The sequence below is a fragment of the Neoarius graeffei genome, chromosome 24, assembly GCF_027579695.1.
Source record: "Neoarius graeffei isolate fNeoGra1 chromosome 24, fNeoGra1.pri, whole genome shotgun sequence".
In the NCBI taxonomy this organism is placed as follows: domain Eukaryota; kingdom Metazoa; phylum Chordata; class Actinopteri; order Siluriformes; family Ariidae; genus Neoarius; species Neoarius graeffei.
Genome location: NC_083592.1, coordinates 48,914,784 through 48,930,664, shown reverse-complemented (window position 1 = coordinate 48,930,664; position 15,881 = coordinate 48,914,784). Strand labels below are relative to the sequence as shown.

Here is a 15,881-nt window from a genome sequence, read left to right as displayed (position 1 = left end):
TCCGGAGCTACACCACAACCAGCGGACAAAACCTTCAAACAAACATCAAACTACACAAACACACAGAAAAAAAAATGAAAATAGAAAAAGAAATAAAATAAAATAAAAAAGCTCTGGTGAGAAGCGGCAGCCAGAACGCACACGACGTACTCTCAACCGGAAACGGAAAAGTTTGAAAGTGAAAGTATAACTGAAATAGTTTGAGTTGTCCAATTTATATATTAAACACGGAGGAACTATCTAACTAGCAAAAAAAGCACACAGTTCTGAGCCCTTTGTGCTTTTCTATTTCAGAATGAGACCAATTTGACTGAGGGAAAGCTCCTGGAAATCGATGAAGCTCACATTGAATATATTGCTTTGCTTGTCATTTTCAGTGTTTTTGCCTTCAGTCCTTGTTGCATCTGGTCCAAGAGCATCTGCCTTTCTGGTTGGTGAAGTGACTGACGTGTCTCTGACCATCAGCAGCGTCTCACCGTCCAACGCTACCGGTATGATTCACAATTGTGATCCCTACACATTTTATTTTATTACAAACTACAAATGAGACTCCAGCCATAGTATCACAGCTATATGTTCTTCGTTTGCAACCATGTGACCAAAACTGCTTGACCGCCGCCATGTTGGAGTATATACAATATACATACATATATACAGTGGTAAGAGTACAGACTGGAAGGTAAAGAGGAGTTAGATTTAGAAGCTTGTAGTTATTTCTCAAATCTATTTTAAAAAATAATCATTTTAACTGCTTCAAAAGACAGATATCTAACACACTACTATATAACATATTTAGTGATAAAGGAGCGCTCACCGGGCGAGGAGGCCGCAGTGTCTGAGGAAGTGGATTGACGTGAATCTTGTTCGATTGACTCTTTAGGAAGATTCTTCAATAATTTTGCGTTTCTATCTGCACTCTGTAAGCCTCGCATTTCGAGCTACCGCTTTAGTACCATCTTTGATTTTGTCATGGCCCATATTTTGTGTTGGAGCCCAGTCTGGATCGGTAAAATTCTAGAGATCAGCTGGTTTCCCTAATGGAAAGAAAAAGCAAAATAGAAGCGGCGTCATCAAAAATGATATACAGCTCTTTTTAAAATGAAATAATCGAAGCCTTTGATTGTCGGCTCACGCGGTCGATGATCACGGCGAGTTTCTGCGTGACCAGGCTATTAAACAGTCCAGTATTTCTTATATATTGCGATCTTTCATGAATAACTAGTTTGTAGCACTTACCGTTGATAAAATGTTCACTGCAGACTCATGCGGTTTTTGCTTTCTCATCGCTTAGATCAGCCCAGTTTATGTTGGATAGCCAGTGACGACTCCGCTCCATGGACAACTCTATTGTTTTGGTTTTTTTGCCTCCTTGATTATTTATAATTTCTGGAATCCTACGAATAAGTCTCGACTAGAGTTGTGCTTGCAGCACAAAGAGTCAGCATAGCGAAGAAACAAAATGCCTCGGTCACAACCGGCCGTATGTGCTCCTACGGCCGGTCTACGTGCAAAAAACACAAGAAACGCACGGAGGGCGTGCTTGTGACGTGCTGATTTTCGAGCCGTAGACTGGCCGCAGACCGGCCGCAGAGGTTCTTTGTCATGTCAAACAAACTCTACGGGCGCTTACGTTTTTTTCAGGTTGCAAGACAAACTTACGGCCAATGTGCGTCTTTCTCCACGAACAAAAAAAACGCAGCGATTTGGGAAATGCCAAAAATCGCACGGCCAAAAAATCGTACGTCCGGTTGTGACCTAGGCTAAAGGAATTCTTGAGCATAACAACCTCTCGAGGATATCTATAGTAAATGTGCGGCGTGTGAGTTTGTGCCGATCCTCCGACATGGCCGACTTCCGGTTCAAAGCCTCACGCATAATGAGCTATGACGTCACGTGCAAATGAAGAATTGCTCTTTTTGTCTGATAGGACGCCTCCCTCCAGCCTCCTGCGTGCCGTCTAGTCTCAGTCAATGGACCGTGTCACAAGAGCTGATGGGAAAGGTGTGTATTTGCTGTTCCAGTTCAATTCAGCTTTATTGTTATATGTATTAGAGACAGTGTCACACAGTACAATGAGATTCTTATTCTGTGAGTCCTCCAGCAACATGACCTAAACGCGAATAAAGACATTAAAAACAAGAGAAAGTACTTAAAAACAAGGACATAAAATAGTATAAAAAGATGCAGCAAAGTGTGTAAAGTGTCAGTGCAAATAAATAAGTAGTTCAGTGCAAACGCTACAGGACTGGGTTTTGTTAACAAAACTGTTTATGAAGCTTCTTAAATGATGTCACAGCTGCACTAGGATATTGGGATATTACTTCCAAATGAGGCAGTGATATCCTGAGGCCTGACCAACCGATTTTATTTACTGAAGAAATCAGAAATACAACCCCGATTCCAAAAAAGTTGGGACAAAGTACAAATTGTAAATAAAAACGGAATGCAATGATGTGGAAGTTTCAAAATTCCATATTTTATTCAGAATAGAACATAGATGACATATCAAAATGTTTAAACTGAGAAAATGTATCATTTAAAGAGAAAAATTAGGTGATTTTTAAATTTCATGACAACAACACATTTCAAAAAAGTTGGGACAAGGCCATGTTTACCACTGTGAGACATCCCCTTTTCTCTTTACAACAGTCTGTAAACGTCTGGGGACTGAGGAGACAAGTTGCTCAAGTTTAGGGATAGGAATGTTAACCCATTCTTGTCTAATGTAGGATTCTAGTTGCTCAACTGTCTTAGGTCTTTTTTGTCGTATCTTCCGTTTTATGATGCGCCAAATGTTTTTTATGGGTGAAAGATCTGGATTGCAGGCTGGCCAGTTCAGTACCCGGACCCTTCTTCTACGCAGCCATGATGCTGTAATTGATGCAGTATGTGGTTTGGCATTGTCATGTTGGAAAATGCAAGGTCTTCCCTGAAAGAGACGTCGTCTGGATGGGAGCATATGTTGCTCTAGAACCTGGATATACCTTTTAGCATTGATGGTGTCTTTCCAGATGTGTAAGCTGCCCATGCCACACGCACTAATGCAACCCCATACCATCAGAGATGCAGGCTTCTGAACTGAGCGCTGATAACAACTTGGGTCATCCTTCTCCTCTTTAATCCGAATGACACGGCGTCCCTGATTTACATAAAGAACTTCAAATTTTGATTTGTCTGACCACAGAACAGTTTTCCACTTTGCCACAGTCCATTTTAAATGAGGCTTGGCCCAGAGAAGACGTCTGCGCTTCTGGATCATGTTTAGATACGGCTTCTTCTTTGAACTATAGAGTTTTAGCTGGCAACGGCGGATGGCACGGTGAATTCTGTTCACAGATAATGTTCTCTGGAAATATTCCTGAGCCCATTTTGTGATTTCCAATACAGAAGCATGCCTGTATGTGATGCAGTGCCGTCTAAGGGCCCGAAGATCACGGGCACCCAGTATGGTTTTCCGGGCTTGACCCTTACGCACAGAGATTCTTCCAGGTTATCTGAATCTTTTGATGATATTATGCACTGTAGATGATGATATGTTCAAACTCTTTGCAATTTTACACTGTCGAACTCCTTTCTGATATTGCTCCACTATTTGTCGGCGCAGAATTAGGGGGATTGGTGATCCTCTTCCCATCTTTACTTCTGAGAGCCGCTGCCACTCCAAGATGCTCTTTTTATACCCAGTCATGTTAATGACCTATTGCCAATTGACCTAATGAGTTGCAATTTGGTCCTCCAGCTGCTCCTTTTTTGTACCTTTAACTTTTCCAGCCTCTTATTGCCCCTGTCCCAACTTTTTTGAGATGTGTTGCTGTCATGAAATTTCAAATGAGCCAATATTTGGCATGAAATTTCAAAATGTCTCACTTTCGACATTTGATATGTTGTCTATGTTCTATTGTGAATACAATATCAGTTTTTGAGATTTGTAAATTATTGCATTCTGTTTTTATTTACAATTTGTACTTTGTCCCAACTTTTTTGGAATCGGGGTTGTACTTGTGACTTGGACATTTGTCACTGATTTGAGACTTGATTTGCAACATGGCCTAAATATCACCGTTATCGTTAACAGTGAGCCTAAAAGTTTGCATCCCCATGGATTTACTCCTGATTTCTCCCCAATTCGGACAGTAATAGGTCAGTGGAAACTGATCGCACACTCTGAGGAAAGTGCTATCCACCTCCTTCTGCATGCATGAGCTCACAGACACCTATGGTTGCCTGGTGTCTCTGTGATTGATGGGCGAGAGAGGATGCTGTCCCTCCCATCCTGAAAGCATGGCCAACTTTTCAAAGAAAAGAAAGGGAAAGGGATTTTCAAAAAAAAGAATCCAAGTAAACCTGCAAGAGAGATTCATTAAAAAAAAAGAAATTCAGGAAATGTAGGAAAATGGAATAAAATTTTCAGTAAGAAAATTGCTTAACTGCAAAAAAAAAAAGGCAAGACATTTTTAAAGGCCCAGTCACACAGCTGATCACGCATAAATCACGTATAAAGTTGGCTTGTGCGTGATTGTCAGTGGAGAAATTGACCATTTTTTGGGGGTGTGCGTGGTCGAAAATCACCGATTAATTGCGCATGAACTACGTACAAATCACTTACAAATCACGCACATCAGCGCATAGGGTCAAAAGAGGGACAAAATCTGGTTTTTATTGACGAACACGCCATGCATAAACTGCGTATGAACCACGTATAAGCACGCATGAACCGCACACTAGCACTGATGAACGACGCATAGAGCGCGCATGGATCACACATGGATCACTGGATCAGTGGATATCAGTGAAATGTACGTGTTACTACAGCGAGACATGCGTGATATGTGCGTTATTCGTCAGTGAAAAGTCATCGACGTGCGCGGTAGCGGTAAATTTCTTGCGATCAACCACTAATGGTCCACGCATATGTCGCGCATTGTCCGCGTCAGAACTACGGCAAAGGACGCACGAATTACGTTAAACGGCGCACAATCACGCATACTTGTGCGTGATCAATATTTTTGAGCAGCTCAAAACCTGGAATCGCACACAAACCCGATTCGTCGAACATCCACTGACAACTACTGATGCTCCACGTCAAAAAAACTTATGAATTACGCACAGCACTGATGAATCGCGCACGACTCGAAATTTATGCGCAATTCATGCGTAAATCGTAAGTTTTGGCTGTGTGACTGGGCCTTAATATTGCAATCGCGTGTTAACATGTGTTGCAACAAGCTTCCAATATTTTTTGTCCTGACTTCCTGAAGGACATTTTTGCACTCAGTTGTGTCAAGTCAATGCAAATACATGGATCAGAGCATTAAGATGGTCAAAAACTGTAACTCTGAACTGACTTTGGCCCGTTGACTTGTTTGATGCTCATGAATAAATGATCTAGTATTTCCTTTTATACTTTGAGTTGCACCAGAATGCCAGATCGGTCTGGAATACCAATCCCTGTTTGGACTTTTTGGCTCCAAAATCTCCATGTGATCAAGATATAAAGGATGAATCATACTAACTGTTGTCACACTAAGACATCTTCAGTGTCCTCTGAAATTTCTACCCAAATAAGTGCAGTTGATAGAAACCGTTCCTTCCAGCGTGTAAACAAATCCCAGCCTGTGAGACTGTATGGCACTGTGTCTCCATTAACCATTAATCTTCTCCTGTAACAGAACAGCCTCTTGGTGCACGTGAGTCTGAACCGCCGCCGCCTACAGCTGTGTGCCAGTACGAATGAGACAAACTGCTGTGTCGAGCCGCTGTGTGTGAGCGAGACCGTCAGGGTGTGTGCATGCCTGGACAACGTTCCCCAGGCCACGCTCATCATCCAGGCTCGGATCTACGCCCAGCTGCTTCCCACTGGCCCTGTATCGGGTCAGGACTTCTTCTGGACTGTTTTTTTTTTTTTTTTCCCCCCCCTCTGCACTGTGTGATCATAACTCTAGCACTGTGAACCGCTACTGATGTGTGTTTACTCTTCCTCTTCTTGTAGACAATAAAACCGTGATTCCTAATCAAGTCTTCCAGCCACTTGGTCAGTGTCCATGTGACTTGACGGCAAAAGCGTGTGACACAAGATGCTGCTGTGACCAGGTACATAAAAATAATCAAATTTAATTTCTGATTTTATGACGGTTAATTATACTGAAGGTTTGATCCTTTGGGACTGAAGTTGAGCTTCCAATCATGTAATGGTTTCAAAAATCTGAAAACATTTTAATACACCCATTAATTAAATCACGTCTGGTGCAGTTTTAGTGTTTAATTTTATGACACTTTTTTTCCTTTTTTTAATAAAGTTTAATTAATTTATTTTGTGAGTGATCCAGCTGCTGAGCTAATTTGTAGTAGTAAATCAAAGTGACTGATATAACTGAGATGTTTTGCCAGTCAGCTTTGGAGCTTGTAAATAATTTTAATTAATTTTTGCTGCACTGCAAAAAATGATATCTTAGCAAGTGAAAATAGTTGAAATAATCTAGCATTTCCTATTAAAGGTCCCATGGCATGGTGGTTTGTTGATGTTTTAAACGGGCTCGTGGAGGTTTCCGGATGTTATATCCGCAGCCTTTCTCGAAATGAACCCTCGGCACGTAGATATAGCCTCCTGGGAGAAAGCCCCATTTCAGCGTTTTTCCCAGTGCGTCGTTTTGCTAATGAGAAGCAGGAGGCGGGGAAGGGTAGAGGGTGGGGGCGGGTCTTATCATTAATATTCATGACATGTAAACGTGTTACCTCTGATTGGCTAACAGCACTGTGACGCTACCTCCAGTGGGTCAGAACAAGCGGATGTGGGTGTCTTACTATGGCGAGAGAGAAGGAACAAACCGTGAAGGGAAAAATACCGCGCGCTGACGTCATTAAGGTGCGACGCGAGGAAATAAAATAAATTCAACAAATGTTTGGGTTTTTACTGAACGAACAAACAAACAAATAAAATGAACGAGTGACTTAAAAAAAAGAATGTGGGTGTCTTTGTAAAAACTGTTTTGATTGGCTATTATAACAGAGCACGCTGCATGCTTTTTGGTTTTGTAGCGCAGAGTACCTGGCTAACTGCAGGAAGCGGTTAGCTGCACAGCTAATGTAGCCATTGCAAGGCTAACGTGGCACCGATTTTAAAACACGGCAAAACGACTTAACAGTTATACACTTACTTGTTCGGTGTTTGTTGCTGATGCGGCAGGGATGCTTGGTACGGACCCAGGCTTCAGTGACAGTTGATGTGCAAAACCTGCCCTGTACTGTCCCAAGTTGTGGAAACATTCATCAGGAAAATGCTTCCGACAAACATACACCGTCTTAGGTAGACTCGACGGCATATTATTGGAGTAAATAAAATTAAGCCACTGCGTCTTCAGGGGCTCTCCCGTCGGCAGTAAAAACAGACTCTTTTCTGTGTTGTCACATCCATGTACAGCGCAACTTCCATGTTTGGTGGTAACTTTTGAGCTGGGTGGGCAATCCATACAGTGGGTGGGAATCCGGGGGGGGGGGGGGCGTGGGGATCATCTCCCTTGCTGACGTCGGCAAGGGAAGAGTTTATCAACGCGCCGTTTTGACGCGCCATTCTCAAATGTTGGGCATAGTTTGGTTTACACATTATGAAATTTCTAGCCACTGGGGTGACTTAAGAAGGTCAGAGGAACTCATTTTAACGTTAAAAAACCTCAGAAAGTGAAAATTTCATGTCATGGGACCTTTAAAAGAATACAAGACAACAATTCTGAGATTATTAAACCCAGTTCTAGATTGCAACCAACTTATTCTAAGATGTCTTGTCAAGTAAAAATATCTGTCCATGCAGCAAGATAATTTCACTAGTATTAAGTCATTTTCTCCTCAAATTCAGTTTTCAATTTTTTGCAGTCTGTACAATAGACTTTTTGCACTCTCAGAAAATAAAGTACATTATTGTACCTTTTGGGGTACAATGGCTTGTCACTGGATCAGTACCTTCTAAGGTACTTATTAGTGCCCTTTATATACAACTTGGGAACATGTATGTACGTTTTTGGCCCTAAAAAGGTACACAGTTATTTTAATGTCCAATAATGAGCCCTAGAGGGTACGTTAGTGTGCTGTAGATTGTACCTTGGGGGACAGAAATGGACTCCTACTGTAACTGCACCCCTATTTCTGACCGTGTATGAATAATGGTGCTGCTATATGTGAGAAATATAATATCAAAATGCTTGACTTTTAACCTGTTATTCAACTTGTAAAGAATTTGTGTTTGATTAAATATTTAAATTGCAATTTTAAATTGTTTACTACCTTATAAGATAAAAGTTTGGGATTTATGACAATGTATTTTTAAAATTTTTCCCAAAACTATGTACACTACCGTTCAAAAGTTTGGGGTCACTTTGAAATTTCCTTGTTTTTGAAAGAAAAGCCCTGTTCTTTTCAATGAAGATCACTTTAAACTAATCAGAAATCCACTCTATACATTGCTAATGTGGTAAATGACTATTCTAGCTGCAAATGTCTGGTTTTTGGTGCAATATCTCCATAGGTGTATAGAGGCCCATTTCCAGCAACTCTCACTCCAGTGTTCTAATGGTACAATGTATTTGCTCATTGCCTCAGAAGGCTAATGGATGATTAGAAAACCCTTGTACAATCATGTTAGCACAGCTGAAAACAGTTGAGCTCTTTAGAGAAGCTATAAAACTGACCTTCCTTTGAGCAGATTGAGTTTCTGGAGCATCACATTTGTGGGGTCGATTAAATGCTCAAAATGGCCAGAAAAATGTCTCGACTATATTTTCTATTCATTTTACAACTTATGGTGGTAAATAAAAGTGTGACTTTTCATGGAAAACACAAAATTGTCTGGGTGACCCCAAACTTTTGAACGGTAGTGTATTCACTATATATAGTGAATACATAGTTTTGGGAAAAATTTTAAAAATACATTTAAAAATAAAATTTTAAAATAACAAATTACTAAAATGCAAACGTTGATTAAAAAAAATATATATATATATATAATTTTTTTTTTTTTTACTCAATGTTTGCATTTTAACAATTTGTTATTTAGTCTTATAGAACTGCCTGATAACAAATACATATATATATATTATTTACGAGCTTAAGGTCGGTCCGTATCGTGAAATACCGTGACCGAGGTCTTGAAAATACTGACTGAGGCCGTATTTTCAAGACCTCGGTCACGGTATTTCATGATACGGACCGACCTTAAGCTGGTAAATAATATATTTATTTTTTTCTTTACCAAATTCTAACAGAAAATGAGAGCGCCTGAAAGGGAAACCATATTTAGAACAAACCTGCTATTCGGCTTGCTCCTGAAATGTTTTCTTTTATTTCGTCTTCATCAGGGTAGTAAAACTCACTTTCGCTGTGAACACTGTCGTTATCGCTATCCATGCTGTAAAATGAATGCTATTCTACTGAGAAATGAGAAAATAAATGTTGACAAAAAATTGCTACTATGTTTGTTGTTGTGAACGAGTGAGTCGCCAAAGGTCCGTAACCGGGGTCCATATCGTAGGATTCTGGACCACTCGCGAGCCAGTCAGAGCGCACGATTTGATGGAAACCAGACCGCGAAAAAAATAATGCATTTTATTATGTTTAATTAAATAGGAAAGACAAAATTGTTGTAAAAATAGGATTCATTTTTCACTCCTGTGGTCTGTTTTATAAAACGAAACATAACGAAGATAGTCAGAAAAGTATTATATATTTAAATTATTCCACGAAATCGAGTCGTACATGAGCTGATAGCCGACGAGGCGCGTAGCGCTGAGTTGTCTATAACCCATGTACGACGAGATTGAGTGGAATAACTGTTTTATTCTATCCACATTCACTGGATTTTGAGAAACGGAGCATTTTTAGTTTTATTTTTTGCAAATTCGATAAATAAAAACTTTATACAAAACGTCCGACAAAATCATTCCCGCTTAGAATGTAAACAAACCGGCGAAATGACAGGAGCAGTTTGTGAAAGATGTGATGATGATAATAATTCTTGAAAAATTAAAAAAAGATACGTTTTTACCATCAAATACTTTTATTCCAGATTTTGTTGTGCTTTGTATTTTGTTTTCGAGTAGAGTTTTTATTTCGCCCTCGGCTGGTTCAGCAGCACGCTCTGCCATTTTGTTTTTCTCTACTCATGGTATATGAGCCGATAGCCTAGTAGTAGAGTAGCCAATCGGAGCATGCAATTGCTCATAATCCAGTGATTGTGGATAGAATAAATATCAAGATACTGATATGTTGTTACCTATGAGCATAATGTGTATGTAATTCTTATAGGACTGTGCCCCAGAGCTGTTGTGGCTTTTTGTTGGTCGGTGTCTCCCTGGCCCATTTGGAGGGATTATCTCTCCTGTTCCTGACTACGTCTGCTCCGCTCAGTCGGCTGAAAATGCTCCTGACTGGTTCCCTTTTCTCTGCGTCACCTCTCCTTTAGAGAACAACCCGTTCCTTGGGCTTTTTTACGACGGCACTACTGTGTAGGTGATTTTTTTTTTTTTAAATCTCTCTTAATTCTCATAATTAGTTTTCTCTGTTTCTGATTTGCTCAATGGCTGTGTGGGCACTTTTTGAAAATTCCTCCAGCACTCCGAAGCCTGCTCCGTCTTTCCAGACTCAGCAGATGGCAGCACCTGTACCTCCTACAAGCTACCGCCAGGGGGCGCCCATCTTCACCACAGACTACCAGTACTTCACCATCCCACAGGTGATCCAAACAGAATATAGTTATATGCTGTTCACGTGCTGTTCAACCAACCATTTATCAAGACTTATGTTCAGCATACCTCGGTGTGCAGGTGTCCATGCTGGGGCAGTGCTTGGAGAAGGCTCCGGTAGCGTTCCTGCAGAACTTTGAGGCGGTGTGTGTGAGAACCCTGCAGTCCTGCCCTGCTGCAACAGCCGAGCTCAGCGTGGCAGTGAGAGATGGACAAGGAGGTGAGTTTCTCATTATTCTGAGTCATAAGTGTTGAACTCAAATTCCAACCAGGTTGGATTAGCAATTTCTAGAAAACCTCATTAATTAGCCTGGTGAGTAGGAAAAGAAATACTTCGAGATGGGCAGAAAAATGCAAGTTTAATGCAACCTGTCGTTGTTAAGATCGTTTGTTTTTATGGAGCGCTCAGAACTTCATTTGTAACATGTGACGCTTCGTATGTGTAGGAGTGGTCACAGTGGTCGTCGAGGATGAAGTAGTGACAGATCTCAGCCTTTTCTTATCAGGTCCTGCTAATCCGGGTCAGTTATTTATTTAAAATCTCCACCCTACCCACCGTGTCCTGTTTGCTGGTCTCTGCTCCTTGTTTGTTTGTTTTTTTGTATTAACTCTCCTTCTCCTCTGTCTATTTTTTTAGCAGCTGGGACACAGTTGTGTGTGAATGTGGTTCTGTCTTTAAGTTATACATTTCAGTGGAAGAGGAACGGCATTACAGCGATCAGTGTGACCCGCTGTATTGGAAACATCACCCTCAGTCCTGGAGGTGAGAGTTGTGTGTGTGTGTGTGTGTGTGTTTGTATATGTAAAGCTGTATTTATGCTGAGTAACATGACATCAGTAAAGGCAGAATGTTTTTTGATACCGTCTAGCCTTCATCGCTATGGAATCAATTTTGTGCCAAAATGTTCATACAATACTTTTGAAATGTCAAACAAAAACGACAAATCAAAATACAAAAAAAAGGTCAATTTTTTTAGACTGGCAAACAAATTATTCGTGTAATCGTGCAAAATATCAGTCTATTACTCTTCAGAAACCTTTTATTTTTGTTCCGCGTCTTTCTCAGTTTTGTTTGACGTAATTTATTTTGGTTGCGATTCCAGCTTTCTCGTTTGCGCTCCCTGACTTTATGCTTGCAGTTTTGGCACAAACTTCACGTGTGGGTGGGCTGTCCAGGAATGCATTCCCATTGGGTAACTTGTGTTTGACTGACAGCTACGCTCAGCCATTCCCCCAGAGGCTGTTGCGGCCATTTCCTACTCGGATTTTGTACTACTGCAACACATACAACACATTTGTCCTGTACTTACACTTTGTTGAATTAATTCAATATCATAGTCGCCACTGAAGTCCACTCGATCCTTGTTTACCGTCAGTGGATCGGTCACTCGTCAAACAGTCCGCCAGAATCCGAGTAGGAAATGGCCGCAACAGCCTCCGGGGGAATGGCTGAGTGTAGCTGTCAGTCAAACACAAGTTACCCAATGGGAATGCATTCCTGGACAGCCCACCCACACGTGAAGTTTGTGCCAAAACTGCAAGCAAAAAGTCAGGGAGTGCAAACGAGAAAGCTGGAATCGCAACCAAAATAAATTACGTCAAACAAAACTGAGAAAGACGCGGAACAAAAATAAAAGGTTTCTGAAGAGTAATAGACTGATATTTTGCACGATTACGATTACACGAATAATTTGTTTGCCAGTCTAAAAAAAATTGACTTTTTTTTTTGTATTTTGATTTGTCGTTTTTGTTTGATATTTCAAAAATATTGTATGAACATATTGGCACAAAATTGATTCCATACATTGCTTCCATTATCAGTGCATAATTAACACTCTCTTTATTTTTTTCTCTTCTTTCTCAGTGACGCTGACGACCCGATACTCTGCAGTGTTCGTGAATGGAAATATCACAGCTCAGCCTAACTCGGGCAACCCAGGTCTGACCATATCTCAGCTCTTTAAATGGCCCAGGAAAAAGTAGGAATAGGTCTGGCTTACTTCTGATGTGTTTTTCAGGTTATCAGGTGGGAAGGCCGGTGATTGGTGGAGTTTTGGATGATGCTACCGGAGCTGTAGGGAGAGCTCCAATCAACCTCTGGCAAGGAGGTAACATTAACATTATAAGTGTTAAATAAAACTGTTCCTGAGAAGAGCTCTAGTATCTACAGTATTCGCTTCAGGTTTTGAGAACTACACAAGGTTGTTCATAAAATAAAGAAGGCCCTGACAATTAAAAAAAAAAAATGTTGTTGTTAGCTTCTTCCCTTTGAGAAGTAACAGCACCAGTGTGTTGTTTTGGTTACCTAAGTTGAAAAGTGATGTAACTCTTGGCCAAAGTTTCGGTTACGAGATGCAATTCTTTGTCGTCATAGTCCAAGTCTGGCTAGCGCCTTTATTTTCTGTCTGTACTGTATGTTTAACCACACGGTTTCATATTGTGCTACCAGTAGAATTATTATACATACAAGACGCTTTCTCGATGGAATAAAAACGTCTTCTGTTCCCTTCTAGCGGGTTTCATTCATTTGGTTCGATAGCACGTAATATTGTTAGCATATCGCTTATCCTACGTGTATTATGTCACTCTACGCGATGGAGAATGAGCGTTGAATATGGTTTACGATATTGCATGGTTGTCAAGACAACATGACGTCACACGTCGGAGATGTAAAACTTCCACGCTACCAAGCGACTGGGACAATTTGTAAACGAACATGGCCGCCAGGTTTGCGTCGTCAAATACGGAAGATTTTGAGAGAATTTTGAAAGAGAAGGACGCGTTGAACACCTGAAAGGAATGTGTATGTATTATAATAATAATAATATTGGCTGGCTTTTTTTTTTTTTGTGGTATATCAGATATATTCCATTCAGCTACTCGTCTTCGACTCATTCAGTATCGTGCTAGCTGAATGGAGTATATCTGATATACGATGAAAAAAAAGCCAGCCAATATTATTTAATTATATCATGGCACGGCTCTCGGTTTTATTTTGCTTCGCTTCATTAGCGTGCACACTAATTAATCTGTGTAGTGTTTAAAAAAAAAAAGCTCTTCCATCATCTATTTCACACCTTAAGCCTAGGTCACAACCGGCCGTACGTGCTCCTACGGCCGGTCTACGTGCAAAAAACGCAAGAAACGCACGGAGGGCGCGAGTGTGACGTGCTGATTTTCGAGCCGTAGACTGGCCGCAGAGGTTCTTTGTCATGTCAAACAAACTCTACGGGTGCTTACGTTTTTTTTTCAGGTTGCAAGACAAACTTATGGCCAACGTGCGTCTTTCTCCACGAACAAAAAAAACGCAGCGATTTGGGAAACACCAAAAATCGCACGGCCAAAAAATCGTACGTCCGGTTGTGACCTAGGCTTTAGGCAATTTGTGTTATGCTTCAGATGGTGGTGTTTGGACCAAGTAGCACAAGCTATAGCTGTAATGCTGAGGTGTTTCCCACCACCACAAAACACTTTAAATTTAAACATAGCTACAGTGGGGCAAAAAAGTATTTAGTCAGTCACCAATTGTGCAAGTTCTCCCACTTAAAAAGATGAGAGAAGCCTGTAATTTTCATCATAGGTACACTTCAACTATGAGAGACAGAATGGGGGGAAAGAATCCAGGAAATCACATTGTAAGATTTTTAATGAATTAATTGGTAAATTCCTCTGTAAAATAAGTATTTGGTCACCTACAAACAAGCAAGATTTCTGGCTCTCACAGACCTGTAGCAACTTCTTTAAGAGGCTCCTCTGTCCTCCACTCGTTACCTGTATTAATGGCACCTGTTTGAACTCGTTATCTGTATAAAAGACACCTGTCCACAACCTCAAACAGTCACACTCTAAACTCCACTATGGCCAAGACCAAAGAGCTGTCAAAGGACACCAGAAACACAATTGTAGACCTGCACCAGGCTGGGAAGACTGAATCTGCAATAGGTAAGCAGCTTGGTGTGAAGAAATCAACTGGGGGAGCAATCATTAGAAAATGGAAGACATACAAGACCACTGATAATCTCCCTCGATCTGGGGCTCCACGCAAGATCTCACCCCGTGGGGTCAAAATGATCACAAGAACGGTGAGCAAAAATCCCAGAACCACACGGGGGGACCTAGTGAATGACCTGCAAAGAGCTGGGACCAAAGTAACAAAGACTACCATCAGTAACACACTACGCCGCCAGGGACTCAAATCCTGCAGTGCCAGACGTGTCCCCCTGCTTAAGCCAATACATGTCCAGGCCCGTCTGAAGTTTGCTAGAGAGCATTTGGATGATCCAGAAGAGGATTGGGAGAATGTCATATGGTCAGATGAAACCAAAATAGAACTTTTTGGTAAAAACTCAACTTGTCGTGTTTGGAGGAGAAAGAATGCTGAGTTGCATCCAAAGAACACCATACCTACTGTGAAGCATGGGGGTGGAAACATCATGCTTTGGGGCTGTTTTTCTGCAAAGGGACCAAGACGACTGATCCGTGTAAAGGAAAGAATGAATGGGGCCATGTATCGTGAGATTTTGAGTGAAAACCTCCTTCCATCAGCAAGGGCATTGAAGATGAAACGTGGCTGGGTCTTTCAGCATGACAATGATCCCAAACACACCGCCCGGGCAACGAAGCAGTGGCTTCGTAAGAAGCATTTCAAGGTCCTGGAGTGCCCTAGCCAGTCTCCAGATCTCAACCCCATAGAAAATCTTTGGAGGGAGTCGAAAGTCCGTGTTGCCCAGCGACATCCCCAAAACATCACTGCTCTAGAGGAGATCTGCATGGAGGAATGGGCCAAAATACCAGCAGCAGTGTGTGAAAACCTTGTGAAGACTTACAGAAAACGTTTGACCTCTGTCATTGCCAACAAAGGGTATATAACAAAGTATTGAGATGAACTTTTGTTATTGACCAAATACTTATTTTCCACCATAATTTGCAAATAAATTCTTTAAAAATCAGACAATTTGATTTTCTGGATTTTTTTTCTCATTCTGTCTCTCATAGTTGAGGTATACCTATGATGAAAATTACAGGCCTCTCTCATCTTTTTAAGTGGGAGAACTTGCACAATTGGTGACTGAATAAATACTTTTTTGCCCCACTGTATGTTTTGTTAGTCAGTAAAGCCAGTATCTCACTGGGCTGCGACAGCCTGCGACTAGT

General features: G+C 41.0%; 1 protein-coding gene across 1 annotated transcript in view; it reads left to right on the top strand.

Moving 5' to 3' along the window:
• tctn2 (tectonic family member 2) overlaps nucleotides 1-15,881 on the top strand; it is a 57,865-nt gene that overhangs the window by 23,393 nt on the left and 18,591 nt on the right. Inside the window, exons 2-12 of the mRNA XM_060907413.1 lie at nucleotides 378-491; nucleotides 1,928-2,001; nucleotides 5,670-5,871; nucleotides 5,990-6,090; nucleotides 10,291-10,490; nucleotides 10,597-10,717; nucleotides 10,809-10,947; nucleotides 11,174-11,248; nucleotides 11,365-11,490; nucleotides 12,592-12,666; nucleotides 12,746-12,835. Of these exons, the coding sequence (XP_060763396.1) occupies nucleotides 378-491; nucleotides 1,928-2,001; nucleotides 5,670-5,871; nucleotides 5,990-6,090; nucleotides 10,291-10,490; nucleotides 10,597-10,717; nucleotides 10,809-10,947; nucleotides 11,174-11,248; nucleotides 11,365-11,490; nucleotides 12,592-12,666; nucleotides 12,746-12,835 (1,317 nt within the window). The remainder of the gene's footprint in view (nucleotides 1-377; nucleotides 492-1,927; nucleotides 2,002-5,669; nucleotides 5,872-5,989; nucleotides 6,091-10,290; nucleotides 10,491-10,596; nucleotides 10,718-10,808; nucleotides 10,948-11,173; nucleotides 11,249-11,364; nucleotides 11,491-12,591; nucleotides 12,667-12,745; nucleotides 12,836-15,881) is intronic.